Source organism: Pipra filicauda, unplaced genomic scaffold (assembly GCF_003945595.2).
Source record: "Pipra filicauda isolate LSUMZ 115617 unplaced genomic scaffold, ASM394559v2 scaffold415_size613988_pilon, whole genome shotgun sequence".
In the NCBI taxonomy this organism is placed as follows: domain Eukaryota; kingdom Metazoa; phylum Chordata; class Aves; order Passeriformes; family Pipridae; genus Pipra; species Pipra filicauda.
This window is the reverse complement of record NW_024104549.1, coordinates 211,358-236,460: the sequence shown is the minus strand read 5'-3', so window position 1 is coordinate 236,460 and position 25,103 is coordinate 211,358. Positions and strand designations below refer to the sequence as shown.

At 41.6% G+C, this 25,103-nt stretch overlaps 1 protein-coding gene across 1 annotated transcript in view; it reads right to left on the bottom strand.

Annotated features, from left to right (window-relative positions):
- The window catches only part of ZCCHC14 (zinc finger CCHC-type containing 14), a 53,357-nt gene that overhangs the window by 9,428 nt on the left and 18,826 nt on the right, over nt 1-25,103 (bottom strand). The window contains exons 3-8 of the mRNA XM_027737879.2: nt 6,793-6,866; nt 4,142-4,213; nt 3,842-3,951; nt 1,735-1,829; nt 1,589-1,643; nt 832-1,105 (exon numbers count right to left, since the gene is read on the bottom strand). Of these exons, the coding sequence (XP_027593680.1) occupies nt 832-1,105; nt 1,589-1,643; nt 1,735-1,829; nt 3,842-3,951; nt 4,142-4,213; nt 6,793-6,866 (680 nt within the window). The remainder of the gene's footprint in view (nt 1-831; nt 1,106-1,588; nt 1,644-1,734; nt 1,830-3,841; nt 3,952-4,141; nt 4,214-6,792; nt 6,867-25,103) is intronic.

The following is a 25,103-nucleotide window of genomic DNA, read 5'->3' as shown; positions in this document are numbered from 1 at the left end:
CTAAAAGCTAGGAAAGTGTGGATAATAATAATAATAATTGTTTTTAAAAAACATACTAGAATATGTAGTTTTGCTACTTTATTAAAGAAAAACCCCCTATATATTCCCCTTCATATAATGAAGAAAATCAAATCAGAAGACTCTGGGAAAAGATTAGAATTAAATGCAGAAAATATCCTATAACCAGCACAAAGCCCTCCCAGGCTCAAGCCAAGTCCTCACTCCACTGGAGGGCGCTCGAGGCCAAAAAACAGAGGACAAGGAATTTCCCCGATGGAGCTGAGGAAATGCTGTAAAATATTCTGTTTAGATGAAACCCAGCACACACAGGTATTATTTGTGACTTCTACAATGCAAATACATAAGAGATGATTTTTCCACGAGAATTTCTGCAGCAAACAAAACCCACTCACACACACGTTCACGCCAGAAGTCTGTGTGAATCTATTTTTTTAGAATTAAGGATAATCAAATATTTTGGGAGAAAAGTCAATCAAGAAGCAGAAATAAAAAAAATCAACAAATTTAGCTGTCTCCTGCACATCTAAGGGATGACCAGGGAGCACCAGAACAGCTCCTAAGGCAGCATCCAAGCTGGATCTCCAAGCATTCAGTGTGGGATCCTGGAACAGGCGGCAGCTGTCGGACAACCCCAGCCCGGATACAACACAGTGAAAATAGAAAGAAGGTTTTCATCAATTGCTTTAAGGGAGTGAAAACCTTCCCAGCACGTGCCAAAAACTTGAGTGATTCTCAGTGCAGATGTTTCCAGCCTAGAGAACCTCAGGATAATTTAAAAGCTGGCTGCCTTTCCCTGATTTCCTGCCCTACCTTCTCCATGGTGAGCTGTTTGAAGACAGGATAATACTTGTGCAAGCGCAGTTTCCTGAGCCAGTCTAGGATCCCGTTTTGCTCCTGTGTCTGGGGGGTCTGTGGGCTGGAAGACATCAGCATGGATGAGGAGGAGGTGTCCATCTGGGAGCGATAGGCCAGCGAGGAGCCGGCGCCTCCGGAGTGGGAGCAGTGGGGCAGAGCAACAGGAGCAGAGGCCGAGTGCTGGACGTGGTTCTGCGAGGACTGAATTCCAGCTACTCCACAGATAGGTCTGAAAAACGGGAACAAGACTGGATTTAGCACTTTGGATAATCTGTGTCACCCAGAGTTCAGCTGCTGCAGCCAAAGGAATCGGGATTCTGGTAAAACTGCCCCTTTGGATCCAAGGTTTGCACCCACCCTGTTCCATGGCACACTAAAAACAGGGCAGTTCTGGCAGAGCAAAGCTGATCTTCAGCTTCAGCAGAGTTTTCCTTCAATAATCACAGATATTTTATATTCTTTTACCTCTCTGTGATTTAACAAATGTTTAGAGAGAATGGTGTGGTTCAGCTTCGCGTTATTAAAAAGAAGTAAAGGAGCCTAAATATAATCCTGTGGAAATTTTTAGTTTTTCCATGTGGAAGTGGCAAAAGAAGTCACATTATTGGTTCCTCATAGTGGTCTGGATTAAAATTTTTTGGGTGTCTTGGTTGCAGAAAATGAAAACTGCCTCTTGAGAGAATGAGTGTGGGAAACAAGATAAATACTTCACCTTCCAGATGTTCCCAGCGTAGTTCCCACTTTATACAGGGAGGGGTTGCCAGGATCTAGAAACAAGGACCAGAGTTACAAATGGCATCAGTTCATGAAAGGCACAGCAGTACAAAAAACTCATTTTGAAACTTTATTTAAACTCACTTGAGCTCTGGAGTTGCTGGGAGGGAGATGAAGTGCTGAAGAACTTCCTGACGTGGTCGTTTTTCACCACATGGGAAGGGAACGGTGCCAAGTACCTGCGTGGGCAAAGAAAGCAAACAAACCCCCCTGTTCTGTGAGATCTGACTGGCAGCTGCCTCACAAATCCATCAGGATTGCACACTGGACAGGACATTTTGAAACTGGATTTGAAATTTAGAAGTTAAAACACCCCATGAACTTCTGAGTCAAAGTAGACTGGAAACTTATGGATACTCTTATCCTTAATACCAACCACGTTATCTTTGTGCTGCTTTCACTCTGGTTTAGTGTTTCCTCATTTAGGAACCCTGAACACTTTCAAGGCAGAAAATGTTCATATATAAACTTGAAAATTTCCTTTCAAATTCATGAAGAATATAAAATATAAACGGATCTGTTATTGAATTTTCTCCTCTTGGAGATAAACAGCAGATGCAGAGTCTGGCAATGTAGGGAAAAACTTATGTCACATTTTCCCTGGGATTGCTGGGCCTCTTTTGAGGGAAAAGAGACCTTATAGCAGCGTTTCAGTGCCCAAAGGGGCTCCAGGAGAGCTGGAGAGAGATTTTGGACAAGAGGGAATGGCTTCCCACTGAAGGACAGCATGTTTAGATTGGATAGCAGGAAAAAATCCTTCCCTGTGAGGGTGGTGAGGCCCTGGCACAGGTTGCCCAGAGAAGCTGTGGCTGCCCCTGGATCCCTGGAAGTGTCCAAGGCCAGGCTGGACGGGGCTTGGAGCAACCTGGGCTAGTGGAAGGTGTCCTTGTCCATGGCAGGGGTGTTGGAATTAGATGAGCTTTGAGGTCCCTTCCAACCCAAACCAGTCCATGATTCTATGAAAAAATGCCAATCTCCTAAAACTTTTCAACTACACAGCCACAGGTGCTTTCCAGCTTGAAAAACCACAGTCAATTCCTGAATTTTACAAACAAGCAGCACTTCAGGGCAGCTTCTTTCCCTGCTCCAAAGCTGCAGCCCGTGCTGCAGGAATGCAGGATGCTGCTCCATTAACCCAGATTTGTAGAGACTGTTGCTGCCTAAACAGCAGCCACACACATTCCCTCTCCCTCTCCCAAATTCCCCTCAGCAGGCTCTGATCCTCAGAGCACAGTAAGGACTGCTGGAAATGGGAACACTATTTGCCATGAAAAATAATCCAGGCATGCACCTGCTGGCTGCTGACTATGGAAAACCAATATCCACTGTGGACTGCCAGCGGTCTGCCTAGGCTTAGGGAAAAGAGGTGTTAAGTAGAAGTTCTAATAAAGTTAATTAATATTTTAAAATGTCACTTATTACTATAATAATATTAATATTATAATAATCTCATTTTGCGTAGGTACATGCAGTAGTAGCTGAAAATAATTTAAGTCCCTCCAATTTTCCCAGGAAAATCATGCTAGTATTTAGAAAGAGAAGTGATGTGATCTGTCACAGATTATGATATTTAAAATACTGTTTTACATTAGATAATGGCCAGGTGGTTTGTGATAATTTGAGAAGGTACAAGTCAAGGATTCAAAAAAACTGTGAAAGGCTTCCAAAAATTCAATTACTATAATATATAGATATATATCCCCCTTTTTTAAATTAAAGTAAAATAAACATGAGAACCTAAAACAACTGAAACAATAAAAAGGTCCGTGAAAGGGTAATGGGGGAAAATCCCCACAATCAATCCCTCAACACAGATGGGTGAATACTCAGGCTACTATTTTTTCCTTATTTTTGTGAGGGTTTTTTTAAGCAATTCTGGTTATTTTTGAGTCCAAACCAAACTTTTTGCAAAGCCAATGATCCTCTATTTGTTTTTAACAAGGAACGAGGAAATATCAATTCTCCGGGAAACTTAATACAGAATATTATTACCATCTGTACTTCTGAAGAAAGAATTCCTGAAAAATTGCTGTGTGCTGGAATTAACAGCAAGAAATAAGGCTTAGAATCAGGCTCTAATTTCTTGAGAGTAATTTAAAATATGAAGATAATATTTCTATTTCCTGTTTTTTTGGTGAAAGAAGCCAAGTACCAAGATAAAAAACCCTCAGCAATAAATATCCCAGCATACCTCAGGTCCGATTCCAGGTCCATGTGGTTCCGTTCCAGGTAAAATGAATCTGGACCAGCTAGGCAAGGAATAAATTTCTCCAAGTTTTCTTCTGGATACAGCTGAGACAGCTGAAGATGGAGGATATTACAAATAATAAGTGAAAAGAAGACCTGTTATTTCTGTGAGATCCAAGGTACAGCAAATATTTGATAAAATTCAATCTGTATTATCTCGGTACATTTTGAAAAATGTCATTGAACAAAATTCCATACAGGGATAAAACATCTATTTTTGAAGTACCTTCCATCTCATCTTTACCTTTGAAATAAATTCAGTCACTTCAGCAGAAGATTTGGTTACCAACGTCACCGAAGAATCAGACCACAGGACCTTGGGGAGCAAGAGGGACTTGGTTTAGTAATTGATTTAAGTTTGGTTCCAAAACATCAATAATTGGTATACAACATCCCCCAGAGCCTGAAAGAAAGTTTTTAAGGTGTGACATCAATAAGGAAACTCTTTCTTTGTGCACAAGGAACTTTTATCAGCCCTCCCTCTTGCTGTTGTTACACTTAACAACTACTGTGAATGCCTGGAAAAGCACCTCATAGTTTACTCAGCCCTTACACACTGCAGACATGCAGCATTAAGCAACAGACCACTAAGTAATGGAATTTTTTTTCCTCATTATTGTTAAAGAAAACAGCTGGTTTGTAGAATCTGCTGTGCAACAGGAACGACTCCCCACAGCACAACGCTGCCTATTCCTAATTAATCAATTCCATATGCCATGGGAAGCTGGAAATGGTAGCATATCCCTGCAAAAAAAGGCAAAACCTTAGAAATGAAACCTGGAGTTCCTGCTCCATACTCCATCTTGCCCATGCCCTAGAGAAAGGGAATATTCAGTATCTCTTCCCATACATACAACTCACGACATCCTTGGATAAAGAGGCATTTATTTTTTGGGAGATGGAGTTTAGCTGAGCTAAAACTCAGGATTTCTTGGCGTGAAAAATATCAATGTGAGACAGGCCAGTGATAAGTCACTTCAGACTCAAAATATCCATTGGAGGCATCTGGATCCTCAGCAGTTCCATAGGGGATGGAGCTGGGTGTAAGTGTTTCGGGATCACAGACCATCCTCTCACATGACATTAGTTTCAATGACAACTGAAAACATACACAAAGTTTTTCCAGCCATCAGAAAAGCTGCCAAAATGACTGGTGAGAGGATTTCAAAATATATTACATAAGGGAGGAATTTCCTCTCGGCAGAGCTGTTACACCAAAAAAAAAAAAGAGGAAAAAAAGAAAAGAAGAAAGAAAACTTGAGCACTGTCTGATTTTACAGAGTTTGTGGGCTGTTTGCTTTCTTAAAGCTTGTGATAAATTAATATTTTTTCAAATCCATGAGACATTTCAGAAATATGGAGAAATCTCTCTTTCTTTTGCAGCTTTTGTAATAATTCAACATTTCTTATGACATGTATTGCTAACTTGAGTTTTCAATATTTATAAAACAATAATGTGAACTGTAAATGCAGGGAACAATAGCAGTGCAAACACTACACTGCTCTATCCATTGACCTCATATTCCCAAGAACAAAACATCTAATAGTTGGGGTTTTAACCCAGCAAACTGTAATTTATTAGCTCAGCTGAACCCTGTGCTGTTCTTTCAGTGACCAGCTGTGGAGTGAAACACTGGTTACAGTAAATTCTGGTATTTTTAGAAAAATTTGTAATAGGAAAAGAACTTTCACGAGATCCTAACTGGAGTGGAGACAACTGCAGACTTTATAGAGATTTTGAAAACCCCTTGGAAAAATCCTTTCTAATATCGATGACATTTGGAACAATTGTGGGATTCAGGAAATCCAAGACATTCTCCATGAATCAAGTCCTGCAGAGGTTAATGCTGTCAACATCCCAACAGATGCTGAGCTGATGTTCTGTCTTGGCTGGGAGTGAATAACTTGTTCTTTTTGGTGAAAGTTGGGGATAACTGAGGTTCTCCTGCTTGGTTCCTTTCACGTTCTCCTTTTCTCACCCACCCTTTGGCTCCAGTGCCTCATTAAACAAAGCAAGGATGTTTTCTGGGCTGTGCATTCTGAATTTTGGAATATGTAACTCCAAGTGGATGGGGAAAACAGCACCCAGACACCATCCCTGCCCTTCCCACAAGGTTCCATGGGGTGAAGTCATCCCTGCACCGGAACTGGGAGCAGTGACAGACCCTCCAAAAGCTGCGTCAAACCGGGGGGAAGCCACTTCTGCTCGCGGCGTGTGGTGAACCACACTCATTCCACAGGCACTGCTCTCACTTCCACTCGGAATTAGTCTGGCTTCAGTTTTCAGACAACAGTTCCTGTTATGCCTTTTGTGCTGCATTAACGTCCCCTTTGCTGCAAAGTATTTTTATTCCCTTTGAAAAGGCTTTTATGCGATACTGAAAGTCACCTTCCAGTCAAGTTCTTTATCTCTCCTGCTACACAAGCCCTGAAGAATTTCCAAAGCCTTTCTGTACTCTCCAGCACCTCTTTTGGAACCTACAAGGCCCAAATCATGTACCAAAGGTTCTCATCCTGCCACTTTCCATGTGTGCAACCGTGCCCTAAGAGCCTACGTTCTCCTTTGTCCAGATTAAGACCTAAATTCCCTCTAACTTCTGCGTTCCAGCAGAAGAATGGATATGGATAACCATTCTGTAAGTGTGATATTTCTCCCTAAATATACACTTTGCCACAACCTGCTGCATGAGAGTGAATATTTTTTTACCAGTCCCCACCTACCAATCTTGGCATCATCCATAATGCTCATAAACAGCCATTTATAACTTTCAACTAATGGATTAAAAACTCCCAAAGGAGCAATTTCTGGGATCTAACAATAAAATCTGAGAATTTCCTTAACTCCTCCTTAAATATTATCCTCCCTTCTTTCATAGCAAAGAAACCCAAACTCACCTCAAAGGAATACTCAACATTTCTCTCATTCTTCTTGTGTGCCAGTCCCTTTAATTCCACTTTTTCAACACTCACTATGAAAAAACAAAGAGAGAAGAAGAATGAGGAGGATATTCCCAAATGCAGGTAGGAGTCATGGCTCTTGGGCAGTGCCAGGCCTTGCTTTGAGAGCATCTGATGACCTATGATGGTGCTCCACGTGCCCAGCTCTGGCCTCCTCCCTTGGATAGGGAGGTTGGTCCCACCACTCCATGCTCCTTCCACTTCCAGCCTTGGCAAAGCTTCATTTCAACCAGTTACAGCCCAAATAATACAGTCAATGCAAAGTTCTTTATGTCCTCATGGCATTATCACAACACCCACTGCTGTAATAACAGACTGCACACGCACATGGAATTATCTTAGGAACATCCAGGAGCAAACAACACCCCTCCAAGGGAAATGAAGGAAAAGCCTCCATGTCTTCAGGGCCGGGTTTTGCAAGTTCAGTGTGGTTTCATTGCTGTTGACATCCTGACTCCTCCCTGCCTGCAGTTCCATGGAAAATTTCTGCCTCAATTACCATGACTGGAGTAAGTTGTAAGTAAAAATGGGATCTGACTGTGGAAAGGACGGACAGGTCATGTGACACACAGCCTTTAAAGACAATCTTATCCGTCGGATCTCCGATAGACAGGATTCTTGGAGACTCTCACTTCCCCAGACACTCAGATCAGGAATTCCACCATGAAAAGCATTATGAAGATTATTTCACCGACTTTCTATTTCTCTTATAAATTGTTCCTGTCTTTTTACTGCATGCTTGGGGATAGACACACGGAATTTTTCCAATAAAAAGCCAATTGGAATAGGCTTAAAAAATTCAAAAGCAAAATTATACCAAAACAAAGTCACCAGAACTTTACCTGTGAGCAACCAGTGCCTGAAGAGACATATGCTGGGTATATTGTGCTTTCACTGAACAGTTCTAACAAGCCAAGCCCAGAACTTTGTCATTTTGTTTCTGGGAGTCACTGTTTACAAGCTGTTTACCCGTTTTCAAGACTATTTATACTCACTGTTACCTGTAAGACTCAAACTGATGTTTATCCCATGGAACTTCCTTGTATCTACAGGACAAAACCCTGCAGTGCAAAAGTCACAGTGACAACACTTCAACAGGGAACTGCTTGATCCACCTCCCATCTCCTGTTCCCCAGTGAGGCTCCACCCAGAGCCACCCTCTTGCCCATGTGGGGCTTGATTTCCCTCTGCTTCCACACAATCCTGGCCTGAAGGTTTTATTGTGGCCTTTTAAACGTTTTATTGTGTCCTCAGAGAATCATGGAGTCGTTTGGATAGGAAGGGACCTCAAAGCTCATCCAGTTCCATGGGCAGGGACACCTTCCACTAGCCCAGGTTGCTCCAAGCCCCATCCAACCTGGCCTTGGACACTTCCAGGGATGGGGCAGCCACAGCTTCTCTGGGTAACCTGTGCCAGGGCCTCACCACCCTCACAGGGAAGAAATTCTTCCCAGTATGCCATCTAACCCCACCCTCTGGCAGTGGGAAGCCATTCCCCCTTGTCCTGTCCCTCCAGGCCCTTGTCCAAAGTCCCTCTCCAGCTCTCCTGGAGCCCCTTTAGGCACTGGAAAGGGCTCAAACAACTCCCTGGATCCTTCTCTTCTTCAGGCTGGACACCTCCAGCTCTCCCAGCCTGGCTCCAGAGCAGAGGGGCTCCAGCTCTTGGATCATATCCATGGCCTCCTCTGGACTCATTCCAGCAGCATCATGTCCTTTTTATGCTGGGAATTCCCAGAGCTGGAGGCAGCACTGCAGGTGAGGTCTCACCTAAGTGAAGCAGGTCCTATTCATTTAAAAATGTTACTGCCTGGGTCTTGGCTGCTTAAAAATCTCTTTGAGTCTATTTATTCACAGTCAAAATTCTTAGACCCTCCAAATTCTAAACAAATCTATAGATGTTCGTGCCTGTCTTTACATTTCCAGAATTAACTTTCCTCTTCTGATCACCTCAAACGTTCCTCCTCCATGTAATTCCCAATTACAATTACAGAAATCCCTGAGCTTATGAATAATGGCAATTCATTACTTACTACTTTCTCCTGCATATTCTGCTTTTTGTAGAGACTTGTTCCTCTTAAACATTTCAGTGGGTTCCTCTCACGCTTCTGAAATGATTTTACACCACATGCTGAGCACCACAGGAGTAAATCTGCACACCACATACTGCTGAGCCATCTACACAACGTGCCATGAAGACTTTAACATGAAGATTTTAACATCCATAAGGCTCATTTAAAGAAAAATCTACCTCAGTGCTCTTATTTAAGAGAATTCACAACCCCCTTTAATGTGATCACAGCTAAAATATATTGAATACTGCTCAGAATTATAGGTAATACAGAATTATAATGAGAAAGAACGTGTAAAGTGGGTATTGAGAGAGGGAATGTTGGTGAAACAGCTGAAGGATGAGCAAATAACTTGCAGAAAGCCCAGTGTCAACTGATGCAACATCTGGTTTTGAAAAACACAGCAAGTGTTACACAACATTTGTTGTTTATAACAAATCCAGCACCACTTCTCTGCAACTGTTCTTATCATTTGGCATTTCTACAGGATTCAAATCCCATCCCTTCCAGTCATTCATTTTTCCTCTCCAGTAATTCGAGCAAAACTGGATTAGCCACGGACATAAAATAAAGCTATTCCTGTTTTACTCTGCGGGTTAATAACAAACCTTAAATCACCTTATGGATTTTGTGGTGTTACGGTTACACGACCTTTTCATGCTCAACTTCTGGCCTCAACTTGCCCAGTTAATAAAATCCCCTGCAGTGGATTTATCCATGGAAAATCATGGTAATTAGCAAAGTGAACCATTAGGTGGATAATTCTGAATCTTGTAAGATTAGGTCTGTTCGAGAGCATGAAACAGAGTTCACTGTGCTGCAGAAACAGTGACAGCTTTAGGGACAATGCACTGGATAATTCCTAATATTATACAAAGTGCTCCAGGAATTTTCTCCCAGCTGGCTAATACTGTGAAAAATACCATCTGCTTAACCAAATCTAGAGTTCTTGTTTAATTTTGCAAGTTGTATGTTTTTGTTATGTGGTCTCTCACATAATCTTTGTATTATTTAACTTCTGGTTCATTTTGTTAGAATAATAAACCTCATCATGAAGCTTAACTTTATTCAGAGCAATCTATCCTCAAAACTCTGGAAGAAGAAGGTGCCATCCACCAAGCAGATCTGAGTGGATATTAAACCTGCTGCCTAAAATATTATAAAGAAAATGAAAAAGAATTTTTATTTACTGTTTTTACTCTCAAAAGCATGGAAAAGTGCTCAAAGTATCTGCCCAGTATCCCAATAAATGAGTCCATGAGCAGAAAACCTTTGTACAGAATTAAGGACACCTGATACTGATGTCTTTTCAGGATGCTGAATTCAGCAAAACTCAAACTTCCCAACCCAGGGGATCAAAAAAAACCTTAATGTTTCTAATTCAGGAGATTCCCAGAACAATATATTTGTGCTACTTTAAATCTGAACTTTAGGTCTGGAAGTAATCAATGGGAACTCACAGCCAGGCCCTCCATGTGAGGGGTTGTTGTGCATGGAGCAGGATCCAGTCCCAGCAGCCTGACAGGGTATTGGACATGACACAAGATCTCTGAGCCTGAGACCCTTTTTATCTGCTCCTCTCTCCCAGAACTTCCCTGGAAAACAATCCAGGAGCAGTGCTTGGCTGTGTGTGTGTGACTCCCTCACTGCTGGGCTTCCTGAACTGCACTGTCAAAGGGGCAGACAAGACTTTTTGCCATGGAGATTTTCCATAAATATCTGGGAAATTCCAGCAGGTAAGTGAAACAGCTGGATGAGATCACCTAGGAAAGGGAGAGATGGATACAAAGGGGGTTGCAGAAGCTCAGTGCTGTAGGAGACGCTCCAGCGAGGCTGTGACACCCCATGCTCCAAGTGTCTTACATCATCCCTTAAGACTGTTGTTGTTATTCTTATTTGCTGCTTTCTTTTAAACACCAGAGAAGGGTTTTTGATGCAGTTTTTAACTATACATAGTACAGTATCAAGCATGGAAGCCTGTATGTGGAATACTCCAGCCCGAGGCACAGCCAGGAATCACAGCCACGAGCAGCTACGTCACCCTGTCTCCTTTTCAAATAGTGCCTCCCCCACCCCCTTCCAAAGCATGCAGGGAAAACAGATCCAGTGAGTCTGAAGACATTTGATTCAGGTCTGTTTTCCTATTCTAGCCTGGGATTTTTACCCATTTGGCTGATATTAGTGCATTTGATATTAGATCACTTGAGTGCTTCTGTGAAAGGACACACAACTCCTTCCATCTGCTCATGACCCTCTGGATTTCTTGCCTCTCATCCAAAAAAGCAGTGCCTCAGATCTACTCCTCTTCCCAAAAGGAGCTACATAAAGCAAAAGACTGATTCAAACCCTTTAGGGTTTGGTACTCCTGGCCAATCAGGTAGAACAGAACATGCACTGGATGTGGGCAAGAGCAGAAGAGACATTTTTGGAAGCCTCCTTAATATCCCACTGGATGCTGTGTTTTTTATAACCCCCTTTTTACAACTTCTGGGTCAATCCTAATGAAAGGATTAGATAGAATCAGTCTCTCAACCCACACTGAGAATTTTGTGTTCCTCCTGAAAAAAGTAAAATAATGTAAGATAATCAGGACTGTTGGTTGTAGCCCAGCCCTCTTCCCTAATATCCAATATTTCAGCACAAACACCACTCTACACCCAGCTAGTTGTTCTCCTTAATTAGCTCCCTGGATGCAGGTATAGTTTGTGTGGGATGGAGCATGGAAATACCAATCTCCAGCATTCAACTGGTAAAATCTGAGCGTCCTGAGACTGGGTTGAACATCTTGGTTCACAATACTTGACCAAAACTAGCAGAAATGCAGCAATTTATTTTTAATCTGGAAAAAAACATAAGTAAAATCTTTTACTTTGTACTCCATAGGAAGCCATAATCATAAATGATGCTTTAATTTATTAATTTTCATTCCTGAAGTTGTGCCTTCATGCAAGCAGGCACCAAACACAGCTACAGTAACAGTTTTTGCAGGAAAGGTCAAACAAAAGGGAACTAATAAAATCCTTTCCACATCCTTGTTTACACAGAAGTGGTAAGAAATGCAGCACCAACACTTTCAATGCCATCTCCTCTTGCTTTGCTAAAGAAATGCTTCAAAAGCAGCATTACCCAATTACTGTTGTCCATTGGACAGCAAAGGTGATGCCAAAAATTTAGAACAAAAACCCTCTCAGTGAACCCGCCAGTATTTATATTCCCATACATACAGGCAGAAGGGAAGGAAAACAAAAACCAGTTCATGTGCTACATGCAAAACATATTCATGGCAACAAAACACAAGAAATTAAAGGGGTTTTGTGGGGTTTTTTGTTGGTTGGTTTTTTTAACTGCTTATAAGTATCAGCTTAAGAGGGGGTTTTGGCTGTTTTGCAGAAAACTTCCTGCTTTCACTTTTCTAATCTTTTTAAAGCTTTTTATCCAGGCTATGATGGGGAATGAAAAAAAACAGATAGCCTCTTCTTCCCAGTACACACATTGAGCCTCTTCTGCACAAACACATAAGGACTAAGTTTTCTCATCAACTAAATTTCATTTCCCTGTCTCCTACTTTTCAAAACTGAAATTTAACTGGAATACTAAAGGCTTGAAGAAAACTTGAATCAAATATTAGGTTTTCAGTCTGTAAGATAAGCAGATCAGTGAGAACTGAGACCTAAATTACTCAGGTATTGAGCAGCATCTTTCAAGGTGCCAGGAGCTTGGTGTTAGTGCTGCCACAGGATCACTGAGGTTGGAAAAGACCTCCAAGATCATGGAGTCTAACTGTGCCTGATCCCCACCTTGTCACCCAGCCCAGAGCACTGAGTGCCACGTCCAGTTGTTCCTTGGACACCTCCAAGGATGATGTCCCAGGACCTCAAATCAAGTCAGCCTCACGTTTATTTACGAAAACTCCTTTCAACAAACCACAGAATGACAGTATTTTGTAATAGATTCGTCATTAAAGCCAAGGCACTGTTGATCTGTCCTTGAGATGACTTCAGAGAAAGATTTCACTGACTGTCCCAAAGCCTCCCTTCGAACTTCCAAACTCGGACCCAGCAGGTTCTGAATCACCAAATTCCGACAGGATGACACTGAAACCATTCAACTTGAACTCTGCTCTATTCCACAACCAACAAAAACACACCTTGGCTTGTTTCATGACACATTAACTCCTGCACAAACGACTCCCTTTTCAGTGATATCTAATCTGCATCAAAATATCGATGGGCCAGAGTCCAAATGGTGGAAAACAGGAGGTGCTCTGGTGTGGGATGTTTATAGGTACAGAAACTGCTGGGAGGGGGAAGAGAACATCAAATACATTCTTAAATTTAAGTGCATCAATTAAAAGGTTATTAGAGGCAAACTGAACTTTATTTACAAGCTGTGAGCTTGTCTACAGAGATACTAAAGGGGAAAATGCTCCCACTCAAGAGCATCAAGAACTACTTTGAATATTCCCTTAAAAGTGAGGGAAAACAGGTAAAGAAATAAATGTTTCTTTTTGAAAATCATCTTATTTTACTACTTCTAGAAAAGGTAAAGTATAGGAAAGGATGAAGCAATTCTCTCTGCAGTTCAGTGCATTGAGTTGTCATGTAAGAATGACCTTTAGTTATTGTATGAGTAGTGAGAAGTGACATCTCAGAACTCTCCAGACACAGTAGGGTAATTTATTAAGATATTAACCTGTTTTCACACAGTACAGTGGTTAGGGATTGAGAAAACATTGTGTGAACAGGCATAATTAGGACATTTAAGTGATCTCAAATCCTTTATGCAAATATAAACCTGCTGCTCATTAAGAAATACTTAAATTGAATCTTTAAATTAAAAAAAAATATTTAAATGTAAAAATATTTAAGTTATACTGCATTTACCTCCCCCTCCCAACAAAGGTGGGAAAGGTGGTTGCTATGAAAGCACAGTAAGATCTTTGCTTATTCTTCCCACATCAGGTATCTTCAAATACTCCCCAAATCCTGATCCATCCAGGAAATCAAAGGACTGCTACACTTATGAAACTTAGCAATGACCACAGCAGGACAAAAATCCTGGAAACACTCTTGCAAAGAAGCCACACATTCACTGGAGAGTCATTTTCCAATTACTGAACTCCTTAAGCCACGTGTCCTGCAGGAACTCATCCTGCCTGGCTGACACAGACACAGGAGACAGGACTAATCCCCATCACAGCTCTCAGTTAGAGAAACAAAGGAGAGGAAATTTAGCAGAGGACACAAAGAGGCCTCAGTTCTCCCCCACTCCTGCGCCTGAAGCTGATGGAACAGGGTTTGTCACAGGAACCACTGGCTGGAAGTCACCAAGCACTTGCTGCTCCCTCCATTCCCACTTTTTGACCTTTAGCTCTCCTAAGAGTTTGCCAAGTTGATCATTTTCTCTTTTTTTTTTTTTTTTTTTTTTTTTGTGGAGAAAAAGGAAGACAACTCAAGTTTAAGGTATGTTGGACTCATTCAGACTCAGTTCAGCCTCATAACAGAATCCACCATCCAGTTTTCTGCTGGTATCTCTTAAAACTAGAAGTGGACGAGCAGACAAGAGCTTTTCCATGGTGTCTGCTGGAAAAGGAAGCTACAGATATAGGAAAAAACTTGTAACTAAACTGAACAGTTTTACTGGTTAGCAAGGAAGTCTGGCTGGCTGTTGCCACTACAGGAGGACTCTGGAAATTAAAGCTTCATGGACATAATGAAAAATTCCTGTTAGCAGAGAAAAGCCCTTAGAACTGTCATTTTTCCCATGTAAGAAATAAGGGTTCTTCCAATGCAGAGAATATTTAAGATCAAAACCAACACATACTTACAACATGAGTTGAAGTGACAAGTCAATCCTGCTTTAATTTAAAAGCAAGGCTGGAGCCTATGAACTGCAATATTCCACAGGAAATAATTACACAGCCTTTTTAAAAATCAAGGACACGAGCTTACTTTTGGCAGCACATAGGAAGCAATAACATGCTGGGATTGTACCGCTCACCCCAATCAAATGAGTAGTTTTCATGTCCCTGCTATTTCCTCAGTTTGGCTCATTTAACTTGCCAACAAAGTGACCTTCTTCTGTTTCTCCAAAACAGACAGATATTAAAAAAAAAAAAAAAGCCTGTATATCTCAGCTTTTGGGATGTTAATTGAATTCATGCATTTTTTGAGTAATCTTGAATGACACTGTCAGCACTTCAGCCAACCACAAAGCCAGTCAACCTAAAGAAGGGTTTTGCAACTTCACTGGATTCAAAAGCTTAACTAAATCCAAAGGCTGCCTGTGCTGGAGGCTGGAGAGAATTCCCATCTGGACAGGAAAATGTAAAACCCTGAAGAATCATCAGCTGCTTTCAAAAATTGAGATACAGCTTCAAACACTGTTTTGAAGGGTTTTCCTCCCAAATCCTTGAGGCCAAGAGCACTTCGCATCCCTGCTCCCGCCTGCCATCGCCTCTGAGCACAACTGCCTCACAAGTTGCCTTTTTTCATTTCTAAGGCCAGAAAAAGCTTTTACAGAATAAATTATCCACAAAGGGCTGCTGGATTGGACACATTTGTGGAGCAGCTCCACTGCCTTCCTAAATCTGAGCACCAACACATGTCACTGAACAGGTGCTGGGCCTCAAAACATCCAACTTCCCAAGGATCTGCTGTTGAAATATATGATGATGGGTGGAAATCTTCCTCAGTGTAAAGAGTTATGATACAGAGCCAAGAAAGGCTGTGAGAGTTCGACATCAGAGGCAACTCAGCAACATATTCCTTAATTCAAGCAGCTCTAATCAAAGATGTATCTCTATCAGGCAGAACACAGCCAAAAGAGAATCCTGAAGGATGTATTTTAACACCATGGAAACACTTCGGCACTTTCAAGCACAATTTTAGGTAAACATGTAAAACACTGAAGGTTTAAAGGTATCCTACAACAAATTCAGAGGCATCAGTGGCACTGAGATTAAACATGTGCTCAGATTGTGTAGCCTGGGGGCCACGTTTTTAAAGGACTCTGGAATTTAATTTGTACAATACATTTACTGCCTAATTCCCCAAGCTGGCTAATTCCACATGGAGCTGCAGCTAATGAACTATTTGCAACAAGTGAGAAGAGCACGTGCAAGTTTTGAACGCAGCTGTGGACTTTATTTGCTCAGAGATCCAGTCCAGTGACTCATCTTCCTTCTCCCAGTAGCTGGAGCAGACGGCTCGTTTGGAGAAATATTCCTGCAGAAGTGACCAAAACCCCAAACTCTCAGGGTGAAGGGCAGCTTCAGTAATCACAAACACACATCTTTGTACAGGCAACTAAAAGCAGGCTGCCTGTGTGCAATTTGTCTGGTAAAAATATCTCTGCAATCAAGAGAGATGTTCAACTTTGTATATAAATACTTTTACTTGCTGGGTAAGTAAGATGCACTTGTATATTTAGTCTAGTTTTATCTGATCAAGTGCTTATTTTATTTACTATTCTTAGAGCACTTTTAAAGAAAATATTGGCTTTGTTTCACATTCTTAAGAGAAGGTTTGCTCATCCTAGAGAAGGCTCCTGCTTTCTTAGAAAGGATTTCCTGTGGCACATAATTCCCTGAGTCCCTGCAAACCCAAGGTGAGCCAGATGACTAGTTCTAAGCTGGATGTTGTATTCACCTGCAAAACTACACATGCAAAGTCAGTTTTCCATGGAAAACTTTCCCTAGTGACAGTTTTTGTGCTGAAGTGCACCAAAGCCCAGACACCCCAGGCTTCACTAAACCCCAAACATGACCAGAGGAACAAACCCAGTTCCAGCTGGAGCCTTCGAAGCTTTAGGTCTGCACAGAACAGCTGCTTTCCCTGAGTTTAGAAAGAGGATTCAAACCACTGAAAGGGAACAGACTGGGGAAAACATGACACACTCAGGTGCTCCCCTCAGCTGGGAATCTGAGCTGGCATTTGCTTTGAAGTTTGCAGCAATGTCCTAAATCCTGATGGACAAATCGAGTCTCACAGCACCCCAGCAGACCCAGCAGTGAAACAATGCCCCAAACCACTTCTGGGTGCAGTTTGAACTCACTACAAACCACCTTGTTTGGAGGTGAGTTAAGGCTGCTACTACCCATTAGTTTTCCTTCATCATACAAGATCTGAGTCATTTAATGAATGACTAAAGCTAATTTAAGACCACTTAGATAATCATAACCCGCTGTTACTCTATTAAAAAGCCCCAGTCCCCACTGCATAAAAGCAATTGTAATCAATCCCAACTGCATCCACTGAGGATTTGCCCAGCACAGTTTAAAAGTCAGGACCTGAGAGTTACATATATAAATATACATGAACATATGGGTGTTTTGTATCCAACAGCACAGGCAAACATGGGTTGTGGGTGCAGCATGTAACCATATATCGGCATGGAGGGAGCCTGGAGGGACGTGACGAGGCAGCAGCTGCTCAGCCAATGTGCCCTGGCTTGAAGGACAACCTGGAGCTCAAACACCAGAGCCCTGGGATCGGATGGCCGGTGGCTCCAACCCTGGCCATAGGATTCCTGCACCTACCCAAAGGAGTTAAGAGATTCCAAGTCCCAAGCAAAAACCCAGCAGAAATGTGCATTTCAAGCTCTGAGCAGCTGGTCTGGTTTGGAAGGGCTGCTCCAGGCCAGCAGAGTTCAATGCTCGTGTCAATAAGCACGTGCTGTTTGCTGCATTTTTGAGACCAGTATCAGCATCGTGAAACTCGGACTAAGGCTGCAATAACACGCAGGAGCAGCGAGGGCAAAGGCATTTTATAGCAGCTTCAATTTTGATTTTCTAAGGAACTGTAGCCTTGCTAACAACAAAAAAATATTCTGTTAGCGTGCTATGTGAAAACACCAGACTAAGAGACTCATCTGGAATAGAAAAATCCTTGAGTACAGACAGTCTTGCCAAGAGCTACAAATGCATTCAAGTGCTCAGCTCAGTGAGAGACAAATATCCCCTGCACAGCCACTTCTGTGAGTTCCTCTTTTGTGGCAAAAAAGTCCTTGCACATTTTCGGGCCCTTTTGTGGCAATAAAGTCCTTGTACATTTTCGAGTCTCTGCTCTCAGGCTTTAATATTCTTGTTCCCTTTTCTACTTCTGTATAAATAATTGTTCCTCCATTCTGGATCCCAGACAAGATTTGACCAGTAATTCAAAGAGACAGAAAAAAAGTTCTAATTCAGCATTTAAGCTGATTTTGAGACACTGCACAACTATTAGACAAGTGTCTCTGTAACACATCTATGAAGCAAATGCAAGAGGGAAAAGAACAAAGTAGATTTTATTAATATTTGCCAGGGCAGTGAGAAAGCCCAGAAACTGAGGTAAAAAGAAGAGAAACAAAACCAAACCCCATCCACTAAAAACCTCTAAGTCCTGAAGCTCTGAATCCCCACAGTCTCTTCAGCAGGGATTACAGAATGAAACCAAACACACTTCCAGCAAAAACTAGTCTAAAGCTCTTGTTCCCCACTTTTTTTTTTAGCAATATTTGGATATCTGGCAAATTCTTGAACTATTTAATAACAGGGATAGCAAGGAACACAAACTTTGAGCTCCCCTAGCCACTAATATCTATTTCATACCTGCTGTTTTTGCAGACAAATTCACTTATTGCACTTTTCCTCGGGCCTGTTTACAAGTAAACAAAGTCTGATTGTAAATCAGATGCAGGTGGGTCAACTGCATCTCTGCTGGAATAATTCACCCACAGAACTGGAAAACACAAGAAGGAGAAACTTCGAAGGCCCTGTTGTGTTTTATGCCATTTCCCTTCAGCTGTGTGTATTAATGATGTAATTTTAGCAGGGCTGCCCCTCTGAGTTACTGTTAAAAATAGCACCCACACCCTGCACTGATGAAATGCATCCACTCCAGGCAGGGAAGTTGTGCAGCACAGCAAGTCCTCTCCTTTTTTTTTTTCCAGGAGATAAAAGAACAAGTCAGAAAGCAAATGAAACATTAACCTTTTAGCTCAGCATTTCCGTGCAACTGAGAAATAAAATTGACTTTAATCAAAACCATTGCTTTGCATAATTACAGCCTGTCACTTCCCAGCATAAAAGAACAAGAGAAAATGAACTTAGAAATGAAAATTCAAAGCACCTCAGCGATGCCAAAGTGGACTATTTGTCTCCTCTACTTGTGTGGCACAAAGTAACAACAGATCTACCATATGGATAAGAGCCACAATTCCATCAAATGCTGAAGGGAAGTACAAGAGATGCTGCTCACACAGGTGGAGGGCAGTGTCACTGCTCAAACCTCTCCCAATTCTCATTATCTGCAATCCTCAAATGAGATTTCACTCTCAACTTACTCCTTAGAATGAACCCATGAACAACTCCATATGCTTTCCTTCCACCTACAGCTGTCCAGTCTCTTCATCCAGCTCTCAGGATTGGGCTCTGCTCTGGAATTTTTCAACAGATGCAGTTTATAAAAGCTACATTAAGACAGCATTAAACAGAAGAATCCAACTTTCTTTAAACAACCCCAAAAGAACTGAATTGATGGACAGAATCCCACTGCTTTGACTGTTTTCAGCTTTATTTTTTGGTAGAACAGAATCATGGAATGGTTTGGGTTGGAAGGGGCCTTAAAGCTCATCTCGTTCCACCCCCTGCCATGGGCAGGGACACCTTCCACTATCCCAGGTTGCTCCAAGCCCCATCCAACCTGGCCTTGGACACTCCCAAGGATGGGGTAGCTACAACATAAAACTTAAAAAATAACATCTAACTATTTAAATAAAAAAAAGGGGAGGGACTTTCTTCTGTCAACAAACAGCATCCAAAGAACCTTTCTGACCAGAAATTAGGAAAAATCCCTAATATTTTGGCAGGGAGGTTGGAACGAGATGATCATTGAAGTCCCTTCCAACCCAAACCATTCCGTGATTCCATGATTTTGACATAAACCTGAGTTTTTCACAGAGCTGTACAACCATAGCCAGCCCTGATGTGAACCAAGAGCTACCCCAGTTTGATGGATACATAAATAAGACCCTTGTTAATCACATGCAAAACCAGAACTAGAACACAAGAATCTGGAGCTCTTGCCCAGTGAAAGACGCAAGGCATCGACTCCTTCCAAGCTGGAATCTGCAGTCTAAAATCCAATAATGCAATCTCCTGATCTGGAAATCAAGGTGGCATCAGGTGGCAGCCAAAGCACAGGAGAATATGGTTTAAAAAGCGCCAATTCCCTCCCCACTAATTCCACACTGGAATAGTGTCCTGGAGGCAGAGTCACCAGTTCCCATTTGCAAAAGGTCTCTCTCACCAATGTAAGGATTATGACATTCGTGTTTCTTCTCCTCAATCCATCTGTTCCCTTGTGCCAGAGACTGAATGTGAGAAATCACAAGCACTTCCACGGAAATGAAGTGTTGTCATTTACTCAATAAGGTCACTTCCACAGTAGATGGAAGGGAAGCAGAGTAAAGAAATATTTCTTGTTGTAGTAGAAGGAAAAGCAAAGGAAACTTCTGGCAAGTAAACAACTTTCTTTCTGTGTCATGTTCTCATCCTTCCTCTCCACCCACCCCCTCATTTTCATGACCAATGTGTCGTGTCAGTACTGAGGGTAACAAACCTCCTCCTGTGACTTACTGCCCTACTAGGAACCAGAATTATTGATTATTCCCAATATCACCCCTTTCTCTGATGTCACCTCCAGTCCTACAATGTCTGGGATCTTTTCCCTGCTGCAGTCTGATTCTTTCCAAAATTACAGCCTTCCATGTCTGCACAGAAAAGCCCCACTGTGCAAATTCTAATGCTGACATCGAAAGTCAAGTAAAAAACCCAAGATTTACTATAAATATTCATGAATTTTCAGGTCTGGGCCCAAAAATCTGTGAGGAATGACACCATTTTTAAGTTGTATATGCAGCTGCCTGTAAGAACTCCAGGCACCTATTGATAAAATTATTGTACTTTAAGCCTATTACCCTCAGCTTTTGGAGGCAAGAATTCATCTCAGTGTAAAGGTATATGGAAATGAAAAATGTGCTTTGGAAAATGAGGGATTTAGTAATAAAATGAGGGAAAGAACATTTACCAGCTAACAACTAACCCGCTATAAAAGCTTCTCAAGCACAACATACACCAGAAAATTGCCATTTAGTCACTGGCACACTGGTGACAGTCTGGAAAATGGGCAAGGACATGCTGGTTTTCTAGGAATACATGTGAATCACTCCTATTTTCTTCTTTAAAGTGGCAATTTTTGTCCAATTTACTTTAAGGGATATGTGGGCCTAGCTAGGAGAAGCAAGCCATTTATTTCAAATTCTTTTTAAAATTCTTGCACCCCTGTTTAACATGGCAGCAAAACGGGCTCTTTCAGAACAGACATTCCCAGATGTTCCAGGGTGTTAAGTTTTAAAGATGCAAGGAACAGCTGAGCATTTCTGAGCCTTTCCCACATCCCTTGTTTAATGTGCAGGCAGCAGACACAGGAATGTCCAGCCCTACTGAGCCATTTGCCACCAGGTTGTAGCAGGAACTTGCCAGGAGACAAGAATCAGCAGTTAATATTCACCTTTTTTTTTTTTTTTTTTTTGGAGTCCTGTATGACATGTTTTCTAGCCCTCAGCAAGTTTAAATTTCAAATTTTCTCTTGTAGCCCCTGCCTTTAATGAAAGATTTTCAGTAAAAATGCAGGTTTAAGGATTAGTTCCACCATGAGGTACATATGGTAAAGTTCTCACAACTCATTTCATCCTGTCTCAGAAGATGGGCTGCTTTAAGTCATTACCTACAGATCTGAGAAAAACTGTTTTTCACCATTTAATGCAATTTTAATTAAAAGCTTAAGTTGTTATATTGTTTCCATTACCAGCAGGAGGTCATGCTGTTGCTTCCAGAGCTGTTGAGGTAATGGCCATTACTTTCATCTCCATTAAAACTCGTGTGCCACAACAGGCATTGCCAGGACTTCACAGACATGGACTGGCAAACAGGAGAGTCCTTCTAGGAATGCACATGCTATGTTGTTTCCTATGCTTTTGAAGAGCCATGGAAAAAGGCAAATGGTATGAGTTTATAATCTCACATTAGACATTGATGACTACATTCTCATTATCCAAGATCAGGAATGTGCCTGTGGATTGCATTGCAGTGAGGTAAAACTCCTTGGCATGGCTGAATTTACCAGCATCCTATTCATAGAATTTATATTTTTCAGAGTAGCTTGATTCTAATTAATTATAAACAGGACTATCATCCAAGTCCCACTGAAGCCAAATCAAACAGGTTTCAGAGGACTCAAAGTCAAGTGTTCACTGTCAAACCTTACATTAGCAGAAACCTGGTCATTTCCTAATGTGTAATACAGAAAATATATTGCCCAGTACACAAATCTTTATATAACATAAGAATAATTAAAAGCAAGATGAATGATGGGGCTCTGAGCATCCTGCTCTAGTGGAAGGTGTCCCTGCCCATGGCAGGGGGATGGAAGGAGATGAGTTTTGAGATCACCTCCAACCCAAACCAATCCATGATTCTATGAACTAAGGAGCAAAATGAAGCCTGATTTCCCATGGATCTATGCTGCATGTAAACTGTTCTTACCTCTCCTCTTCTATTCAGACACCACTGTAAATAAAAACTCTAAATAGCTCTGTCAAATTTGCATGAATTTAATCAACAAGCTCAGCAGTTAATAAGATAGGGACTGACAGCTGCCCAGAGTGATTCCATCATCTTATTGAGGAAAAACAAGCAGGAAGTCCAAAGAGGACTAAAGTTAAAGAATCATTCAGCAGCTTCAAGACAAGGCCCTCGGGTAAATGCTTGATATCCATCATTTTAGGTGAATACTTGATCAAGGACACAATTAAAACTGCTTATAGGAAATTAAAGAGTCTTCTGTTGTATAAGCTTGAAAAAGAGCCACTCAAACATGCACAGTATGACTTTCCACTGCAGCCAACTCACTGCAGCTCTTGGCCAGGGGGTGACCTTTGGGTCTTCCCAAGGAGCACAAAGGTCTGCCCTCTGCAAGGAATGGAGGCCATGGATTACAAACCCCAGCAAGGAGCATCTTTCACCTTTGCACAAAAGGTTTATGACAGTTATTGCATGAGTAGACAGTCAGAACTTCTCATCCAGTTGGAGGAGTGAGTCTCCCTGCTGCTCCCTTCTCCTCTCCCTTGGTATCTTGTCACAGCAATCCCAGGTCTCTCCTGACAAGGCTTATTATGTGGAAAAGGAGGTAATGAGGATGACTGACTTCAACCTCTAGAGAGTACAAAAGTTGACTTATTAACAGTTAACAACATAAATTTGCCAGAGTCCAAGTGCAGCCCCAGGAGTTTGGAACTCCACTCCCACTCTACAGGAGCCCAAAGATGAGCTATTCACCCTGGCTTTGGGGACATACAGTGGGCTTCCGTGCAACTGCTCTGTCAGCAAAAACTTGAGGTAAAATGCAATGTTTCTGAATTTTTTATATTCTGAACTCAAGTATTGTCTTTATTGCAAAATTAAACCTCCAACCCTAATTGAACTCCCAACTCCAGAAGATCACGACATGATTTATGCAACAAACAAGCTTCAAGAAATTCCCTAATATCCAATAATCTTCTAGTGGGGGGGGAAATATGCAACATCAAAACATGTTTTTTTGAAGCACACTAATCCTTGGATTTGACTTCTAGAATTAACTCTAAATACTTGATACTCCTAAAACAGCTCGTGTATGGGAGACAGCAGGTCAGGAACGCAATGCCTTGTGTGTGATCTCAGCCTACGTTGCTCAAGTTTAGAAGCAGAGTTCCCCGTTGGAGATAAAATCAACAAGGACATACACAAACAGCTGAAAAATTATATACAGTTGGTAGAGGGAGATTTTTCCTGAAGGATTATCATAGCCTAAATATTTCTTTAAGCCCTACCCTAACGGTAGTTGACCCAATATCGTTGGAGATGATGTAGTTACTTAAAAATAGAATAATCCAGCTATACAACTGGTGCAGAATAAGGCACTATAAAGTCTGGATGCTGAACCAAAAGGATTTCAGAGCTTTTTTTCCTCCCCCTATATTTTCTCCCCGCCTTCAGCAGCCTGAACAACTGGTGTCAAACATTTCAGGAGAAAAAGACTGTTGCTTGCCACTAACTAGGAAAGCTCCTGCAGTTTACTTTCTTATGGAAAAAGAATGAGTCAAGGAAGTGGGAGACAAAAAAAGGTGCAAGACCATACAAACACATTTTGCCAAGGAAAACAGAGTAGCAAAAATAGTGGTGAGAAGTTCTGGAAGGTTTACATCATACATTTCTGCTAACTATTGTAATGAAATAATTAAGATACCAAAGTTTGCTGCCCATAACAACCAGTTCAACTCACCCCCAGTTCATCCTACCTGAGGTCAATGGGAATACTGCAAACAAGGATCTATTTTACATCCTAATATTGATTCAAAATTAAATCAATATATTATTGAGATGCATTTAAAGTTTGGTTTATTCATGTCCACAGACTGCAGCTCTTTCTGTGCAGTCACGAGCTATTCCATGTATTTATTCCAGCCTGGGACACGTCGAGGCTTTGCAGGACCCTGTGCGTGGACTCAGAATGTTCCTTCAATTAAGCAATTAGTTTTACTGGGCTCAGCAGGAGAACTAATGGAGAGGAGATCGTAGAACAAAGCCTCCTGCACCCATTTTCCACTTAAAAGCTTTACTCCTCACTCTCCAGCAGCAGTTTGTGTCTATCCTTAGATTCATGTGTTGCAAGAATTGTGATTCAGCTTCACTCTCTAAGGATCATATTTCAACAGTTGCCTCATTTGAAATCAGGCTGGCACTGAGACAATTTGAGGTTTTTGTGTGGCAACAGCGGAAAGGCAAGATAAATATACAGGAAACACAAGAATAGCAGAACTTCTGTCACTTTGCAAAAAAAGAGTCTTGTTCAGTCGAGGAAATCACGGTCCAGGCTGCTCTGGGGAGGAACACGGGGTAAATGCCACCTGCAAACCTCAGAGTAACCACGGGCAACTTCTAACCTCCAACACAGAACCTCCACTGCAGAAAACTGAGCCCAGGGGCTGTAACAAATCAGAATTTTCCTCAGCATTATGAGAAATTACAGGATGAAGCTGCGCAGTCTCTGCACTGGGATGTTTGCAACTTACACTGCCTTTATTATAAAGATTCTTTTG